The 15,375-nt window shown below is 35.1% G+C and overlaps 1 protein-coding gene across 1 annotated transcript in view; it reads left to right on the top strand.

Moving 5' to 3' along the window:
• Positions 1-4,556: 4,556 nt before the first annotated feature.
• Positions 4,557-15,375, top strand: part of LOC128992104 (DNA mismatch repair protein Msh2) — a 36,829-nt gene continuing 26,010 nt past the window's right edge. The window contains exons 1-7 of the mRNA XM_054415516.1: positions 4,557-4,753; positions 6,479-6,528; positions 8,214-8,337; positions 9,414-9,559; positions 11,506-11,616; positions 12,599-12,763; positions 14,265-14,453. Of these exons, the coding sequence (XP_054271491.1) occupies positions 4,720-4,753; positions 6,479-6,528; positions 8,214-8,337; positions 9,414-9,559; positions 11,506-11,616; positions 12,599-12,763; positions 14,265-14,453 (819 nt within the window). The 5' untranslated portion in view covers positions 4,557-4,719. The remainder of the gene's footprint in view (positions 4,754-6,478; positions 6,529-8,213; positions 8,338-9,413; positions 9,560-11,505; positions 11,617-12,598; positions 12,764-14,264; positions 14,454-15,375) is intronic.

Here is a 15,375-nt window from a genome sequence, read left to right as displayed (position 1 = left end):
AGACTTCATGTGCGCAACACAACTTTGATTGACATAAATAAACAGACAAACTAAACCAGAAGAGACTAAGACGAGAACAAAATAAAGACAGTTGAAAAGAGATTGGATTGGATGGAATGGAAACCTTGACTTGAGTTCATACTACTGCTACCTATTGAGGAAAAAGAGAACTACGAAGAATCAAAAATAACATAGAGATACCAAGTTTATGTCATAGCATGTAAAGACTAGTTTACCAATTGTAATTGTATGCGTACAGTATGAAGTTCATACATCTAAAACTGTTGTTAATTATATTGTATGCATGTTTAAAGGGGGTCCCAGGTGATCGACTCCCCATAGCGTTGAAATTGTCAACCATACATCAGGGGGTCTACCATTATAAAACCATAGATAAAACTTAGTCTATGATAAAATAATGGGATGTTGACCATTAGGGAATAATAATAATTATTATTATAATAATTATTATTTTTGTTAGGTGGTTGTTTGATAAGTATACTATTTCCACTAGTTGTTAACTGTGCTCCAGGTAGTTGTGGATTCAGCGGAGGGCTTTGTCATAATTTACCTAGTCATAATTGAGATTGCATTGACAAATTTGAAGGAGACTGCAAGAGCCGCTCAGCTCAGAGAAATTGTTCAGAACCAAGAAAAAAGAACTATTCTCACTGTTGTGTAGACTCTTTCTAGACTCACCCGTGCTGTTTAAAAAGAATGGCCTATCTTCAATTTGAATTTCCCGCTCTTTGTAGAACAAATTATAAGATTTGATTCATCAGCGATATTTTACACAATTGAAAGAGTCTACACAACAGTGAGAATAGTTCTTTTTTCTTGGTTCTGAACAATTTCTCTGAGCTGAGCGGCTCTTGCAGTCTCCTTCAAATTTGTCAATGCAATCTCAATTATGACTAGGTAAATTATGACAAAGCCCTCCGCTGAATCCACAACTATCTGGAGCACAGTTAACAACTAGTGGAAATAGTATACTTATCAAACGACCACCTAACAAAATACAGATCAAAACTAAAAAAAGATTACCGGAACCGGTAATGAAGAAGTCACTAGCCCACAAACTAAAAACAACATCTGATCTACAGGGCAAACCATACAACATTCCTTGGAGTTAGCCTTGATGAAATTGTAAACTGGCAAAACACCTAGAAATCCTACACTCAAAACTATCATGGGCAAATTTCGCAATCGGAAGAATCAGAGAAATGACAAATAATACATCAATAAAAAACGACCTACCATGCACTTTTCTCATCTCATCTGATATTTTTACAGACTTATAGCCTGGGGAGGAGCAAATGAAACTCACCCACAAAATATCTTCACGCTCCAGCAAAAATCTATCCGGATCATCACTAGGGTCCAAAATGAAGAACATTACAAGCCACTATACTATCCAATATAAAATCCTTACTCTCACTTTCCAATGCACCCATGACACAATCATTGCAATTAAAATCGATCCACCACAAACCAGACAAGCAGAATGCCATCAATACAACATTAACATTAGGTCAGGGACCAATCCAAACTAAAACCAACAAACACTACACAAAACAAGTAAAACCCCTACATACATGGGAACAACACTTTTTAACTCTCTCTCTCTCTCTCTCTCAAAATTTATAGTCAATAACCTATTCGGAAGGAGGCACTATGCACGTGGATGGATACCTATATAATGGACCCCTAGCAAGGATGCTTCGAAATGGGAATGTCTTCTGTGCCAGTTTCGACATCTTCACAGACAGCCAAAAAACAATCCGGAAGAGGGTACTGGCTGACTTCCACCGCTCATCATTACCACCCAAAATCACTCTTATTATCTTTGTTTCAGACCAATGTACTTTTCTCTCTTGTTACAAATATTGTTATCTTTGTTGTTGTTGAAACTCATATTAATGTATTGTTAGTTGAAATTCTTATATTTATTGTTATTGTTGAAACTCACATATTTATTGTTTGTCGTTTATTTACATTTTCACTATATTTTCATTTTCTCTATTTTCATTCTTGTTTGTTATTCATGTTCATTCATTGGTTGTTATTTAAAGTTTCGATTGTGTACTTCTATTTAGTATGCTTGTACCTGATGTAAATGACCTAATTTATTTTGTAAATACTGTACTACAGTTTAAGGCCGTTTTCCCTTTTAGCGAATTTCCCTATAGGGAAGTAGCTATTACCGTAGGTCTCATGGTAAGACCTAAGCCCGGGACTGATTTACTTTTTCATTTTGATGTCCCCAGAGGCCAAAAACACCATTCGTTCAAATTTTTATATATCTATATATAGATATATATATATATATATATATATTAAAATCAAAACATATATAACAAAGTACCCTTTTAGTAATTATTTTATTTTTCATGACGACATGTTTCGGAACTAAGTCCATTGTCAAGTCATTTTTACCATAACCTCAATCTTTTTATTAACGTCAATCAACAACATAAAAAACCAGTGAATCAATATTGAAGCAGTGAATAGTGATAACAATATATTCCTACAAAAGTAGAATAGTACAATAAAGTGTATATATATATTTTTACCATTGAAAAAAAGAATGAGGTTATGGTAAAAATGACTTGACAATGGACTTAGTTCCGAAACATGTCGTCATGAAAAATAAAATAATTACTAAAAGGGTACTTTGTTATATATGTTTTGATTTTATTATATAAGTAGCCCTAAAAATGCAAGAAAATAATATATATATATATCTAATATATAAAATTCTCGTGTCACAGTGTTTGTCTGCAAACTCCTCCGGAACGACTTCACCGATCGTTATGAAATTTGGTGTGTAAATTCTGTAGGTATGCGAATCGGACGTAAACTATTTCCCGTTTCGAAATTCTTAAAAGGGCTCCGCCCCAGTGGCTCTGGAGTTTCCCATGTTAACCTTATGAGAAATGGAATTAATGAATCTTAACAGCTGTTTCAATTAAACAAGTTGGTTCTGTTCTATGATGTTCAATAGCATTAAAGTTACAAGGATTACCAACAGGGTGCAGCACTATTATTTCTTTTACATTTATGACAACAGCTAATTTGCAACCAAAAGGTGAGTGAGCGTAGCGAACGAGCTAACCTGAAGGCAAGTGAGCGCAGCGAACGAGCTCCAACCTAAAGGTGAGTGAGCGTAGCGAACGAGCTCCAACCCAAAGGTGAGTGAGCGTAGCGAACGAACTTCAACCAGGACGTGATTGAGCGATGCGAACGAGATCATCTTGAAAATTAAACGTAACGGTACTTTCTTTCCATCGGTCTGTCTTAGGGGAAACCTATAACTTAGGCGATACGAAGTTCACCGGGTCAGCTAGTATATATATATATATATGTGTCCATCCGCACGATAACTTGAGTAATTTTTGTCCGATTTTGATAAAATTTGGTTTGAAGGTGTAAGGCGGGATAAACTTAAATGAGTTCGCGAACCAGCATGATCGGACTATGACAACGGATGTTTATGGGGGGTTTTATGGGGTAAAAATAGGTTTTTCCCATTTTTGACCCTAAAAACACGAAATTTCACAATTTCTTTTTATACCATTTTGTAGAGCTTAAAAAAACAAATAACTTAGTATATTGAAGCGTTATTATGCGCCTAATTGTTACGGAGAAAATTCAAAAAAATTGTAATTTTAAAATGCCCATGTTATTCTTATGGAGAATAAGTCAACTGTTGTAGTTTGCTTGTTTATGAACATATTTTGATCAAATTTGGAAAATACATGAATTTCTTACTAAACCACAGTACCTTTTAACATTTTACATTAAAAAAAAACTTTTTTACCCTCCCTGTTGCAGCAAACCTAAGTACTCATTAAACTAATTCTGTTTAAATAGGGAATAAATGTGATATTTTTAAGGAGACATTTTAGTTTAAATCCAATCAGGCAAATGGAAATTCGCTAAGTCTGCAGGTTTGCTGCGGCGGGGGTATTTTGATATAACTGCATGTCATTTTCAAAAAATTACTTTTGTAGTATGTAATGTTTAAGTTAGATTAAATCATCTTGTATACCATATTGTAAATTGGTTCATGACCGTTGGAAGGTAAAATAACAAAATAAAAAAAATAAGAATTGTCACACGTTACTTTACACTTTTAACCGATCATATTATTACAGTTTCAGTTTAACTTATTTTTTCATTTTTATACGTTTATATATATGTCTTCATGCGTAAAAATAACCGTATACGCAGTTCAATGTTACGCATGTACGCAGTTCTATTCTTCATTTAGGACCATAAATAATAAAAAAATAGCTTGTTCCAATTCTAAAACGGTATTGATTATGAAACATTCATCTCAGTGTATTGTAATCAATGGCAATAATACTGAAAGCTTATTTTAATATACCAATATAGTAAACTCACTCACCAAGGCGGGAAGGAGGATATTGTTGACTTTTCTTCTTCTGCCTTGCAACTTTTTAAACAAAACAAGTTTCGCGTTTTGAGGTTAAACAAACACTTTATTGTACTATTCTACTTTTGTAGGAATATATTGTTATCACTATTCACTGCTTCAATATTGATTCACTGGTTTTTTATGTTGTTGATTGACGTTAAAATTTATTTGAACTGATGAAAACAGAAGGTTTATTGACGAGTAATTTAAATTCCGTCCGTAAAGTTCAACTTTCAGATTTTACAATTAGCCTAATTGTCTAGCCTACGGTCCTCAACATGACTTCTAAACCAACTCAACTGTTGGGTCTGGGTAAGACATGACATATAATTGATACTATAGGCCTACTCTACTTACCTTTGTAAAACATTGTATTAGTTGATTGACCTAACTCTATCCCACTTATGCGATGTCTTATATATCCTCAACAAGTTACAGCAATGCTAGAGTTCAAGTTGATAGTTAATTAATGAATTAATGACTTAATTCAGCAACACGAATTCATCGAACAATTGGCCTGGTGTTGATGAGCAGTGATTATTTCCACAAACTGCTTTAATACTTATCTATATAACTTATAAAGCCCAAAGTACCCAGACCCATGAACTTTTGAGAAAACCACAAGTCACACCCTCATAAACCATATACTTAAAATGTTCGTCATGACGAGAAACCTTGCGCAAAACTATCCATTATTTCATAAATTCCTTCCATAAAGCCCTTTAAGGTCGCAATTCCTTTCTAAAGGGAACTTTCCATATAGCCTACCTAATGTTAATACCTCAGCTGCACTTATTTGTTTGTATTACCGGTACTGTGACTTATTCTGTTTTGTTTATTTCAGCTTAACCTAACAAATCAATAATTGTTTATGAAGTAAAACGGGGTGAAAGCCCGAGGGTAACAGCTAAGTAGTATAGTGTAACTAGCAAAGTACCTTAAGTAACCGTCCTTTGTACGGGGTTTGCGTATAAGTATAAAATGCTTATTGCAGTTATACCTGTGCTCTGCGTTTGCAATGGGGGAGGACACGGTTAGAAAGTTTGGTTCTTTAAATTTACGGTATGCTTTAGTATAACACATCCAGGCCTAAGTTACCATAGCCGTAATATTCTACCATTGCACCTAAACATTATAAAAAAGTAAATTATCAAACGTTTGTACAATGTTACAAATTATTTATTAAATTAAAAACATAAACATAAAGTTCTCCTTTTGTATCACAGTTTTTTTTTTTTTGCTGTTTAGTTTAGCAGTTGTCATAAATGAAAAAAAATTATAGTGCTGTACCCTGTTGGTAAACCTTTTTTATGTTAATGAAATAAATGTATCATAGAACCAAATTGTTTCTCAAAATGTTTCTCAAGACTATCAAATACCTCTCTGCATAATTTCAGCTTGTGTTATAGCAGACTTAGACTTGCTCATAAAATTTAATGTTGCTATTATTGACCTAAAAGAGAATTTTTCAAACTGTGGATTAAAACTATGTAGCCTAAGGTTTTGGACTATAAAATTGTTTCACTCTTAACATTGCTTGTTTGAAATCTTGTACTCTTTGAAGTTTTCTAATGGCGAACCTAATTATTTTAACTATTATGTGTGTCGGTGGCTCAGTTGGTAGCGTCGCGGACTTCGGGCCCAAGACAGCGATGTCGTGGGTTCGGATCCTGGTCACTGCCACAAAAATTTATCAGTGCAGTTCAATGCACGGTACAGGTCAGACGGTCAAATGCAAGGTTAAAAGAGGCCGCCAACCTCTTATTTTGAGTAAAAATGTTATTCCTTTGAAAATTTGATCAATCATTTCTCCCTGCTAGACAGCCAAAATTATTTAAGATGTGAAAGGTAAAGTTGATCATTGCCTAAGCTCATCATAAGTTAATGTATCAAACTTTGATTTAAATCTGTACTAGCCTATTTTGTGGGAAATGGTCCATAAATTCCTACAATCTTCCAATAAGTTGGAGGGCATAGCAAATATTTAAATACACTGCTGCATTTACTTTTGTAATAAAATGTACCTACCTTTTTCAGATCCAGCCCAGCAAAATGTGTTTGTTTCGTACTTCAAGAATTTGCCTGAGGTAAACTTAAACAGGTTTTATTATTTGTAGATTTAGGATGTTAAAGGAAATCCAATTGGCTGGGAGATATGTAGACGGATAATAATATTATCTGTCCACAATTAATTATTGTTTTGAAAAAGAATAGGGGTTCAGGTAGCTTACCTAGTATTTACCGAGAATTATGTAGATTAAAGAAAACATTTAGGCCTATCTAAAATCTAATCTGTGAAAAAGTCATGTATTATTATCAAATATCAGTGTTATGTTTTGTGACCTTTTAATTTTATGTACCTATCTTATCTATTAACCCCTGGGCTATGGTTTATTTATTTATTTATTGCTCTTGACAATTTTTACATTGTGTAGCATAATTATTATAATATTTATATTGAAATAGGTTTGGTACAGGTTAACTAAGCTTACAGTAACCATCTATTGGATGGGCCTACTGAAGTTTTAATATTGATTGTAATAGCCTACTTGTATTAGTAATATGCTTAAATTTTTCCTTTTAAAAACAATTTATTTGTAGATGAATTGTTCATTTATGATTGTTAACGTGAGATATGTCAGCTAACTTTCAGTAACTGTCAGTAACTTTTCATCCCATTTTAAATACCCTCACAGCAAATTTGGGAGAAAGCGAACTTTCAGTGAATTTGCTGAATTTTTGTTACCTAAGACAACTTCATTAAGATTAGAAATTTTAACTTAATCTTAATAACTTATAGGCCTATTGGAGATATTTGCAAATTAATGTAATGCAATATAAGGTACTAAAGGAATACCTTTTTTAAGTATAATATTAAAGTCAAGAATAAACATCATAAAGCTTAGCTTTCAGACCAATTAAGCTACTGAAATCAAAATTATTCTATCCTTAACCATTTCAGTGCTAAGCGACGATGTATCATGCTGGCGTGACTTTCGATCGTGTGAGTTTAAATGGGCATATCGGTTGTTGTTTCAAAACAGCGATGGTTTCTTTCGATTCCTCATACGATCGAGGCTCGATATATTATTCCTTAGCAGCGCTCTTAAGATGAATAATTTTATTTTGACTGATTATTTTTCTCGCACAGTAGGCTTTGTCCCTTGGCAAGCCTAGCACTTTTCGGAAGAAATAAGTAAAAAAACTCTCTAGCATTTTTCAGAAGATTAGACAAAAGTTTCTAGCATCGAAAGGGTTAACAAAAACCATTAAAATTGGACATATCTGGAATTTATGAAATAAATTGTAATGATTGTAATATAAAATATATCAGCCAAACAAAACAAAAAACCCAACTAGACTTAAAGAACACCAAGCCCATGCAAAATATGGAAGACCTGAAAAGTCAACCCTTTCTTACCTCAGTATTAATACAGGCAATTTTTTTCAATTTGGGAAAAATTAAACTTTTAATACAAATTATGAAACATCAAAATCTTAATGTGTGCGAATCTCATTTTATAGATGAAAATACCAAAATTATTTGCTAAATATTAAAGACGGCTCAATTATTAACTCGGCTATGCATTATTAAAACTAATTACATCTAGAACAACATTGTAACATTACATTTTTACATTTTTCATACATTATTCACATTTTTCTTACATTTTTTCATATATTTTTCCAATATTCTTCCACCTCTAAATTCATTAATTATTGCTACATTTTGTATGGGGTTCTGAAGCTATCTTTGCTGAAAATGTTACAGAAACCAGCCACCACAGTGAGGTTCTACAATCGTGTCGAGTACTACACTTTACATGGTTCCGATGCTAGTTTTGCTGCAAAGGAAATTTTTAGGAGCACTGCTGTCATCAAGACAATTGGTTCTGGTGAGTGTGGTGTTTCTTTTTTTCATTTGATTTGATTTAATCACCTAAAATTTTGGGAATATAAAACAGTTACTTGACTACACAATGCTTTAGCCTACTCATAGTTTTAATGCACTACAATGAGTTTACTTTTGGCTATTTTATTTATCTTTAGTTGTTCATAAATCAAATGTATCCTATCATTTAGAAGTTATCTTAGGCTAAAAAGTGTATGATTATAAGTACTGTTTATACACGATTTTTTACAACTTTGTACCTTTTGACACTTCTCATGGTTTTCCCAATCTTTGCTGCTCTGTACTTTTTGTGTCTTCAAACCAAAAAATATCATTTAGCCGAGTCCTTGGTCACTGCTTGTGTTTTTTTATGATTTGATCCTGATGTGATGCAAGCAAACCTTTTTAGGTCCAGTCTGACTCATTAACATCCTCTTCCTTTCCTTTTATTATTGTCTTAACACCTCATGATATTTGGACAACATTCCCTTCCATTGTGCCTAGACGTTTGGTGGTAAAAACTAAAAAGTTAAGCAAAGTTTTATCAGTTTAAAAAACTACCTAGTAAAATTAAGTTGGTGCCTTAAGTTCCTTTTGCCTAGTGTTGGAATTGCTATAGTCAGCTGATATATAAATTGCTTTCATTCAACTTGTCTTTCACATCTGAAGTTTAAATACACACACTAGCCCAATACTACAGTCGGGACCACATAAGTTTGCAGTTGGTGCCAGCCAATCACAAGACAAGGCTAGTGCGACGTTGCCACTTCGCCCGTTGACAACATTAATTAAAATATACTAAGCAATATTTTCAAATCAGCTGGTATTATTAGATTTGGCAACACCGCAAGGTTCTCATTGGTTCATTCAAAACCATATGCTAAATAGGCTCCTCCCTCAACTGCAAACTTATGTGGTCCCAACTTTAGATCCATGATTAGTAACTGATGTACTGCACTGCAGTGGTTCAATACTTAAAAAAAAGAAGAAAATAAAAAGTAATTTTTTTAACAAATCTAAAACAAATTGTTTTAGTGAAATTATTGATTAAAATTAAATACTACAGCCTGTTGATTTCAGGTAGCAATACTTTGGACTCCCTCATTGTTAACAAGACACAGTTTGAGAAGTTTGTTCGAGAGCTGCTACTCGTGAAGCATTACAGAGTTGAGGTCTACACCAAGCCTGGCAAAGCATCCAACAATGCATGGACTGTCGAGTACAAGGTTATCCTGAAAATTTAGCTTACTTTTACTGATAATTAGTGTACTTTATTGAATAACTAAATATCTCGAGAAACTAAAATAGAATGTTAAAAAAATGTTTCAAATATAAAGTATTTAGTGTGAAATGTTTTTTTTTTTTAGAATCACAGTATTTATTAAATTTGTTATTTAACAAACCAGGTTTGCCACCAGCCATGAAAACCTTGAAAAGCTTGAATTATGCATAAATTCTTGTGACCATGAAAAAAGGCATGGATTATGCATGAATTTCTCCATTAGACCATGAATTTTCAAAATCAGGAAAAAATATTCAACCAGTACCGGTACCATTAAATTTGCCAAAATTTCATGTTTAAAAACCGTTCAGAAAAACGAACACCAAGAGAGAATACCATTTGGAGACGATTATTTAAAATTTTCCACGTTCAGAAACAATTGCTTAGTTCATTCCAATTCATTTTAGCTTAGATGCTGATGTCAGCTGAGTCTTCCGATGTATTGAGATCTTCGACTGTATATGGTTTGAAAAATCATTAGGTGGCCTACCCCTGCGTATGGGTACAGGGGTATGGGGACTTTAATCACAAAAACAGAAGTTTTAGACCATGCACGAAATTGAAACGGGGCACATTATAAAACAATAAAACTGAATTTCTTGCTCTCACGCCTGATGTTTTTAGCTTTGAGGATAAAACCACAGGCAATAGACCATTAATTGTGTCTATAGTCTGTGATAAAACCAATAAGTACATTGTGTAATAAGATAAACTAGAATACAGGATATTTCATGAAATTCATATGGGGGGGGGGGGGGGGTAAAACAGGACTTTTTGGCCGGGTGAACCAGATCTAACTCAAAATTAGTGTAACCGAGCAGTCAGACATGTTTAAAGATGATGTTCGTTTTCAAGCGGGCATACGAGGACTGTTTTCCACAGCAGCACGGACTCTATCGAATGTTAGTTGTCTGACGTCCGATCTGACTTTGGGTGGCTTGTCAGCTTCTTTTTGAATGCAGAAACCATTGTTCTATAGTTGATTGTCCACCACATGATTGTGCCACATGACGGAATCGACGTCGCCCTAGTAAAAAAACAAAAAATCACCAAACTGCCGCTGAGTTGCAATGACTCATTACTTTTTAAATTTGACTCGATCACAAACGCACGATGCTCAAGTGACCACTGCTCTATGACCACAGATAATGGCATCGTGAAGGCTTTCTAACGAGCCTAACCCCACCACTCTCAAACGACATGTTGCTGAATAGTGCGCTACATAAAATAGATTGGTTTTTTGCCGCAACTTGTATGAGCGTATTGACTATGAATTTTTTCATACTATACCAATGAAAACCATGAATTCTGCATGAATTTTGTCATCTCACTATGGTGGCAACCCTGCAAACTGAAAAAAAGTAGTTCAGTATAACCTTAATTACCTTAATATTATTATTAATCCCCCAGCACTGTTTAGTTTACCAAAATAACCAACAACAAATAATGCGGTACAGTAGTTTCTTTTGGGTACTTTGGTATTATACGGAGGCCACTTATTGTGCAGCACGCTGCGGTGGTTCTGCTTGGTTGGGTTATCATAAATATGTTTGTAGGACTTTCCTCGTTTTGTTATGAATCAAACAATACCAGATGAGTCATACTTTCTATTTATGATAACCCAACCTAACATAACCGCCGCAGCGCTCAAGTATAAGTCCGCATATAAGTCAATCAACACTTAACCTTCGTCTAAACTATACTCTGATCTGGTGTCTCGATTGTAGTAGTATCTATCTATCTAAATGTACAGTCAACTTTATGGTCTGACTAATTTAGATTCTTGTTCAGAGACGTTTCTATTCTACGTCTATTTAAAGACGTTTCTAGTTTAGGTTGTACTTACCACTACATTTTACTACAGAGTGCGTAAATAGTATGATGTAACAGGGTTCTCCAGGCAATTTGTCGCAGTTCGAAGACTTGCTGTTTGCTGGTGGAGAACAACTGAGTGGCTCAGCCATCATATCTGTGCGACCTTCTGTTGATCAAAAGTCCAAGGTAATTGATACCTATACGATTTCAACAAATTCAGATGGCTAGAGCAAATAAAAATGTCAAATCATTCAGCAGAGAAAATTGTTTGAACCTTTATGCTATTTAAGTCCCTACAAAAATTGTGTTCTGAAAATTACTTCAATAGCTGAATGATAAATGAGTTTTTAATCATTTTTGCTGGGCTCCAAAAGAAGATTTAGTGGAATAAAAAGGTTTTGCATAGTTAAATCTCCTTGCGTGGTTCAATAGCTTTGGGTAGAGTTGAGATGACTGGGGGATAGAGGTGTCCTTTAATGATGGGAGTCGTCTTGGTCTGTGGTGAAGATGTTGAACTATTGTAGACGCCTAAACCATAGACAAATAGAATAAATATAGACCGACAGCAGTGCTGCAGTTCTGGCGTCCACCGCTAGGAGTGCCGTGTAGTTAATAGTCATGTGTAGTTAGTACACGTAACTACACAGCACTCCTAGCGGCAAATCGTAGAACCTTCCTTTGACAATCTATATTTCTTATATTTGTCTATGCTTAAACGCTGATATTTTTGCAGCAATGACTTTAGTTTCTCTATTGACCAGAGTATAAAACCATCAAACAATTGATTGCTGCAAGACTACTTTTTTTTATACCTTATTTTTGTTTTAGAATTTAATATTTACCAAGCATTATAAACAATTGTTAATTCAGTGGTTTGGACAGTTTAAATTAGACAAATACAGTAAATAATCAAATTACACTAATGGCCTAAAGAGAATATTTGATGAGTCTAGGAATTGAGCAAAACTGCATGGTGACAGTGAGCTACGGAGTAAGACTTTACGAGGTTGGACCAATGACTGATAAGACGCTACAATTTTTGTAGCACTTTGAGCTAAGTGTGAAATTATTTTAATGAAATTAAAGAGAAACTTTTTTTACAAATCTTAAACAAATTGTTTTAGTGAAATTATTGATTAAAATTAAATACTACAGTTTGGCTGTGTAGGTTGTTGGTGTCGCTGTCGTGGACACTACAGACCACACTTTCTCAGTGTGCGAGTTCGCTGACAATGACTACTATAGTGAGTTGGAAGGCCTAGTGGTGCAACACTCCCCTCGCGAGTGTCTTCTACCCCAAGAGTCGTCCGCCGAGGTGGAAGCCATCAAGAAGGTAATTTCACAACTGGTGTCATTGTGTTTTACAGAGTGGTTTTTTGGGCTGGTGTTTGAAGTAAAAAATCTTATGCTTTGAAATATTTCTGTAAGATTTGAGGGATTTAACACTTGTTGAGAATGGTCATAGAATCCTCTAATACATGGCCGTGGCGAGACAAAAGTAGCTGAACAGCTGTCCTGGCAAACCAAAACAGCACTAATTTATATAGGCCTATAGTGTCTGTGCAGTGTTTATGTTTACATGTTTTTTTACTATTATTACCTTGGCAATAGGCCAACCGGTGTGACATTGCCACTAACCAATGCAACGACCTTGAATTAGAGGAGGCTATGGAATTGTGGATCGCTTTAACATACACTGAAGCATAGCCCAATAGTTCAGAAGTCCTTAAAACTGAAAGTCAAATGGTATTGTCGTAAGTTGATACTTTGCTCTCAATAAGTTCCAACCTGGTGGATGTAGAAGTTTCAACTCAATCTCAAAGTTACTAATGGCTGCCTAAATACAGAGTGCGGCAAAAAAACCGACCTATTTTCTTCGGCGCACTGTTCAGCGACAGTCCGTCTGAGGGTAGTGGGAGTAGGCTCGTTGGATAGCCTATACAATGCCATTTTTTGTAGTCATAGAGCAGTGGTTGTATGAGCTATGTGCGGTTGTTATCTAGTCGCTTTTAAAAAGTAATGAATCAGTCATTGCAACTCAGTAGCAGTTCCGTGCTTTTATTCTATTAGGTTGACGTGGAGAGGTTCTGCCGTGATTATCTGTATGGATAACACAATTAAACAGATTAATATTCTAATTAATCTGTAGGGATGAAAATTAACCTTAAAATTCGTGTAACTGAGCAGTTCGGGCAGCCACTTGTTTTCGGGCGGACCTGCGAGGACTGTTTTCCACAGCATCACAAACTCTATCGAATGTTAGTTGTCTGGCATCCGATCTGACTTTGGACGGCCTTTCAGCTTCCTTTTCAACGCAGAAGCCGTCGTTCTAAAGTTAGTAACCCACCGCGTTATTGTGATACACAACCGAACTTCTCCATGTCACCTTAATTGAAAGAACTGCCGATGCTGCTGAGTTGCAATGAATGAATTCAATACTTTTTAAAAACAACTCCATAACAACTGCACGTAGCTCAGGCGACCACTGCTCTATGACTACAAAAAAATGGCATTGTATAGGCTATCCAACGAGCCTACTCCCACTACCCTCAGACGGCCTGTTGCTGAACAGTGCGCCGAAGAAAATAGGTCAGTTTTTTTGCCGCACCCCGTACATTTACCAGACTATTTATGAATGGAGTAACAATTTTATATCTGGATGATTCAAATGGTTGTGACTGACAACTTAATTTCGTCTTATAATCAAAATCATTGATCATAGCTCATAGGTCAATAGATCATAGGTAAATTATTTGACACAATTGTCAAATAATTTACCTATAATTTTAATTAGGTTCTCACCAAAATATAGACACATTGGTTGTTTGCTGCAGGTTATAGAGCGTAGCGGGCTACTAGTGACGACGCGAAAGCGAGGCGAGTTCAGCCGCGATGACACAGACCAAGACCTGAACAGGCTGCTGAGGTTCGCCGAGGGGCAACAGCAAACAGTCAACTCTCTACCTGAGAGTAGGCTCACCACTGCAATGTCAGCTCTGGGGGCCGCAGTCAGGTACTTGGAGGTGAGTTGAGAGAATAATTAAACAACAAACTTTTGGTCAAAATCCGTTACGTGCCCACAACTAACTATATTTTTCCAATTACACTTCTATAACTAAGTGAAACCTTTATAGGTAATAAATAATGAAAAATACAATATTTAGAATAGGTTTTTGATCACACGCTATATAAGTTTGGAGAAAACACAAAATAGTAGAATAACTACTCCTACTGCTAATTTTAAGCTGATCGAGAAGTTTGGTTGGTTAGGTCAGGTTAAGTTAGATGACACCGTTCTAACCTAACCTAACCCAACCAAACTTCTTGAACAGCTTAAAATTTGTTTTTTGAGTAACTGAACTAAGATTAATCGTTATCTCATTGTTGCGACAAAGTCAACGGTGTTTCATTACTGTGGAGTCTCATTGGTGGATTCTTTGCGAACTGTGTGATTAGTGTTCCATTGTGTGAGCTGTTCACACTACACCTTTTGTAGACTATAGTGTTTTGCGATTGGTTACTACTTGCATGTTGTATCATGACTTGACTGCTATACAGTGCATATTTTTTTACTGCTACCCTCTGTTGTGTATTCCAACTAAGGCTGGGCGTTTGTGTATTGTTAGTTGTAATGTTATTGTTAAGTATTGTTGTTAAGTAATTGTTAAGTATTTTCACCTGAGGACGGGATCAGATTCCAGATCCCGAAACGTTGTGTATTGTTTTTTCCCATCGTGATGGAAAATGTCCGCAATAAACCTTTGAACAACATTGACTCACCATCACCAACAATGAACTTTAAACAAAGAGGAGAATTAATACATTTTGGTATCAACACAGACTATTTGTTGAAAAAAACTAGTCTTGAAAAATCTGGAATTAGTCTTGAATTTTAAAAAAGGAAATAAACTAGACACCCTGTTTCTTTCCCCTTCTGATGAAGTC

This window comes from Macrosteles quadrilineatus, unplaced genomic scaffold (assembly GCF_028750875.1).
Source record: "Macrosteles quadrilineatus isolate MER2022 unplaced genomic scaffold, UCM_ALF_1.0 Scaffold_4__1_contigs__length_99947679, whole genome shotgun sequence".
In the NCBI taxonomy this organism is placed as follows: domain Eukaryota; kingdom Metazoa; phylum Arthropoda; class Insecta; order Hemiptera; family Cicadellidae; genus Macrosteles; species Macrosteles quadrilineatus.
This window is presented reverse-complemented; position numbering and strand designations above follow the sequence as displayed.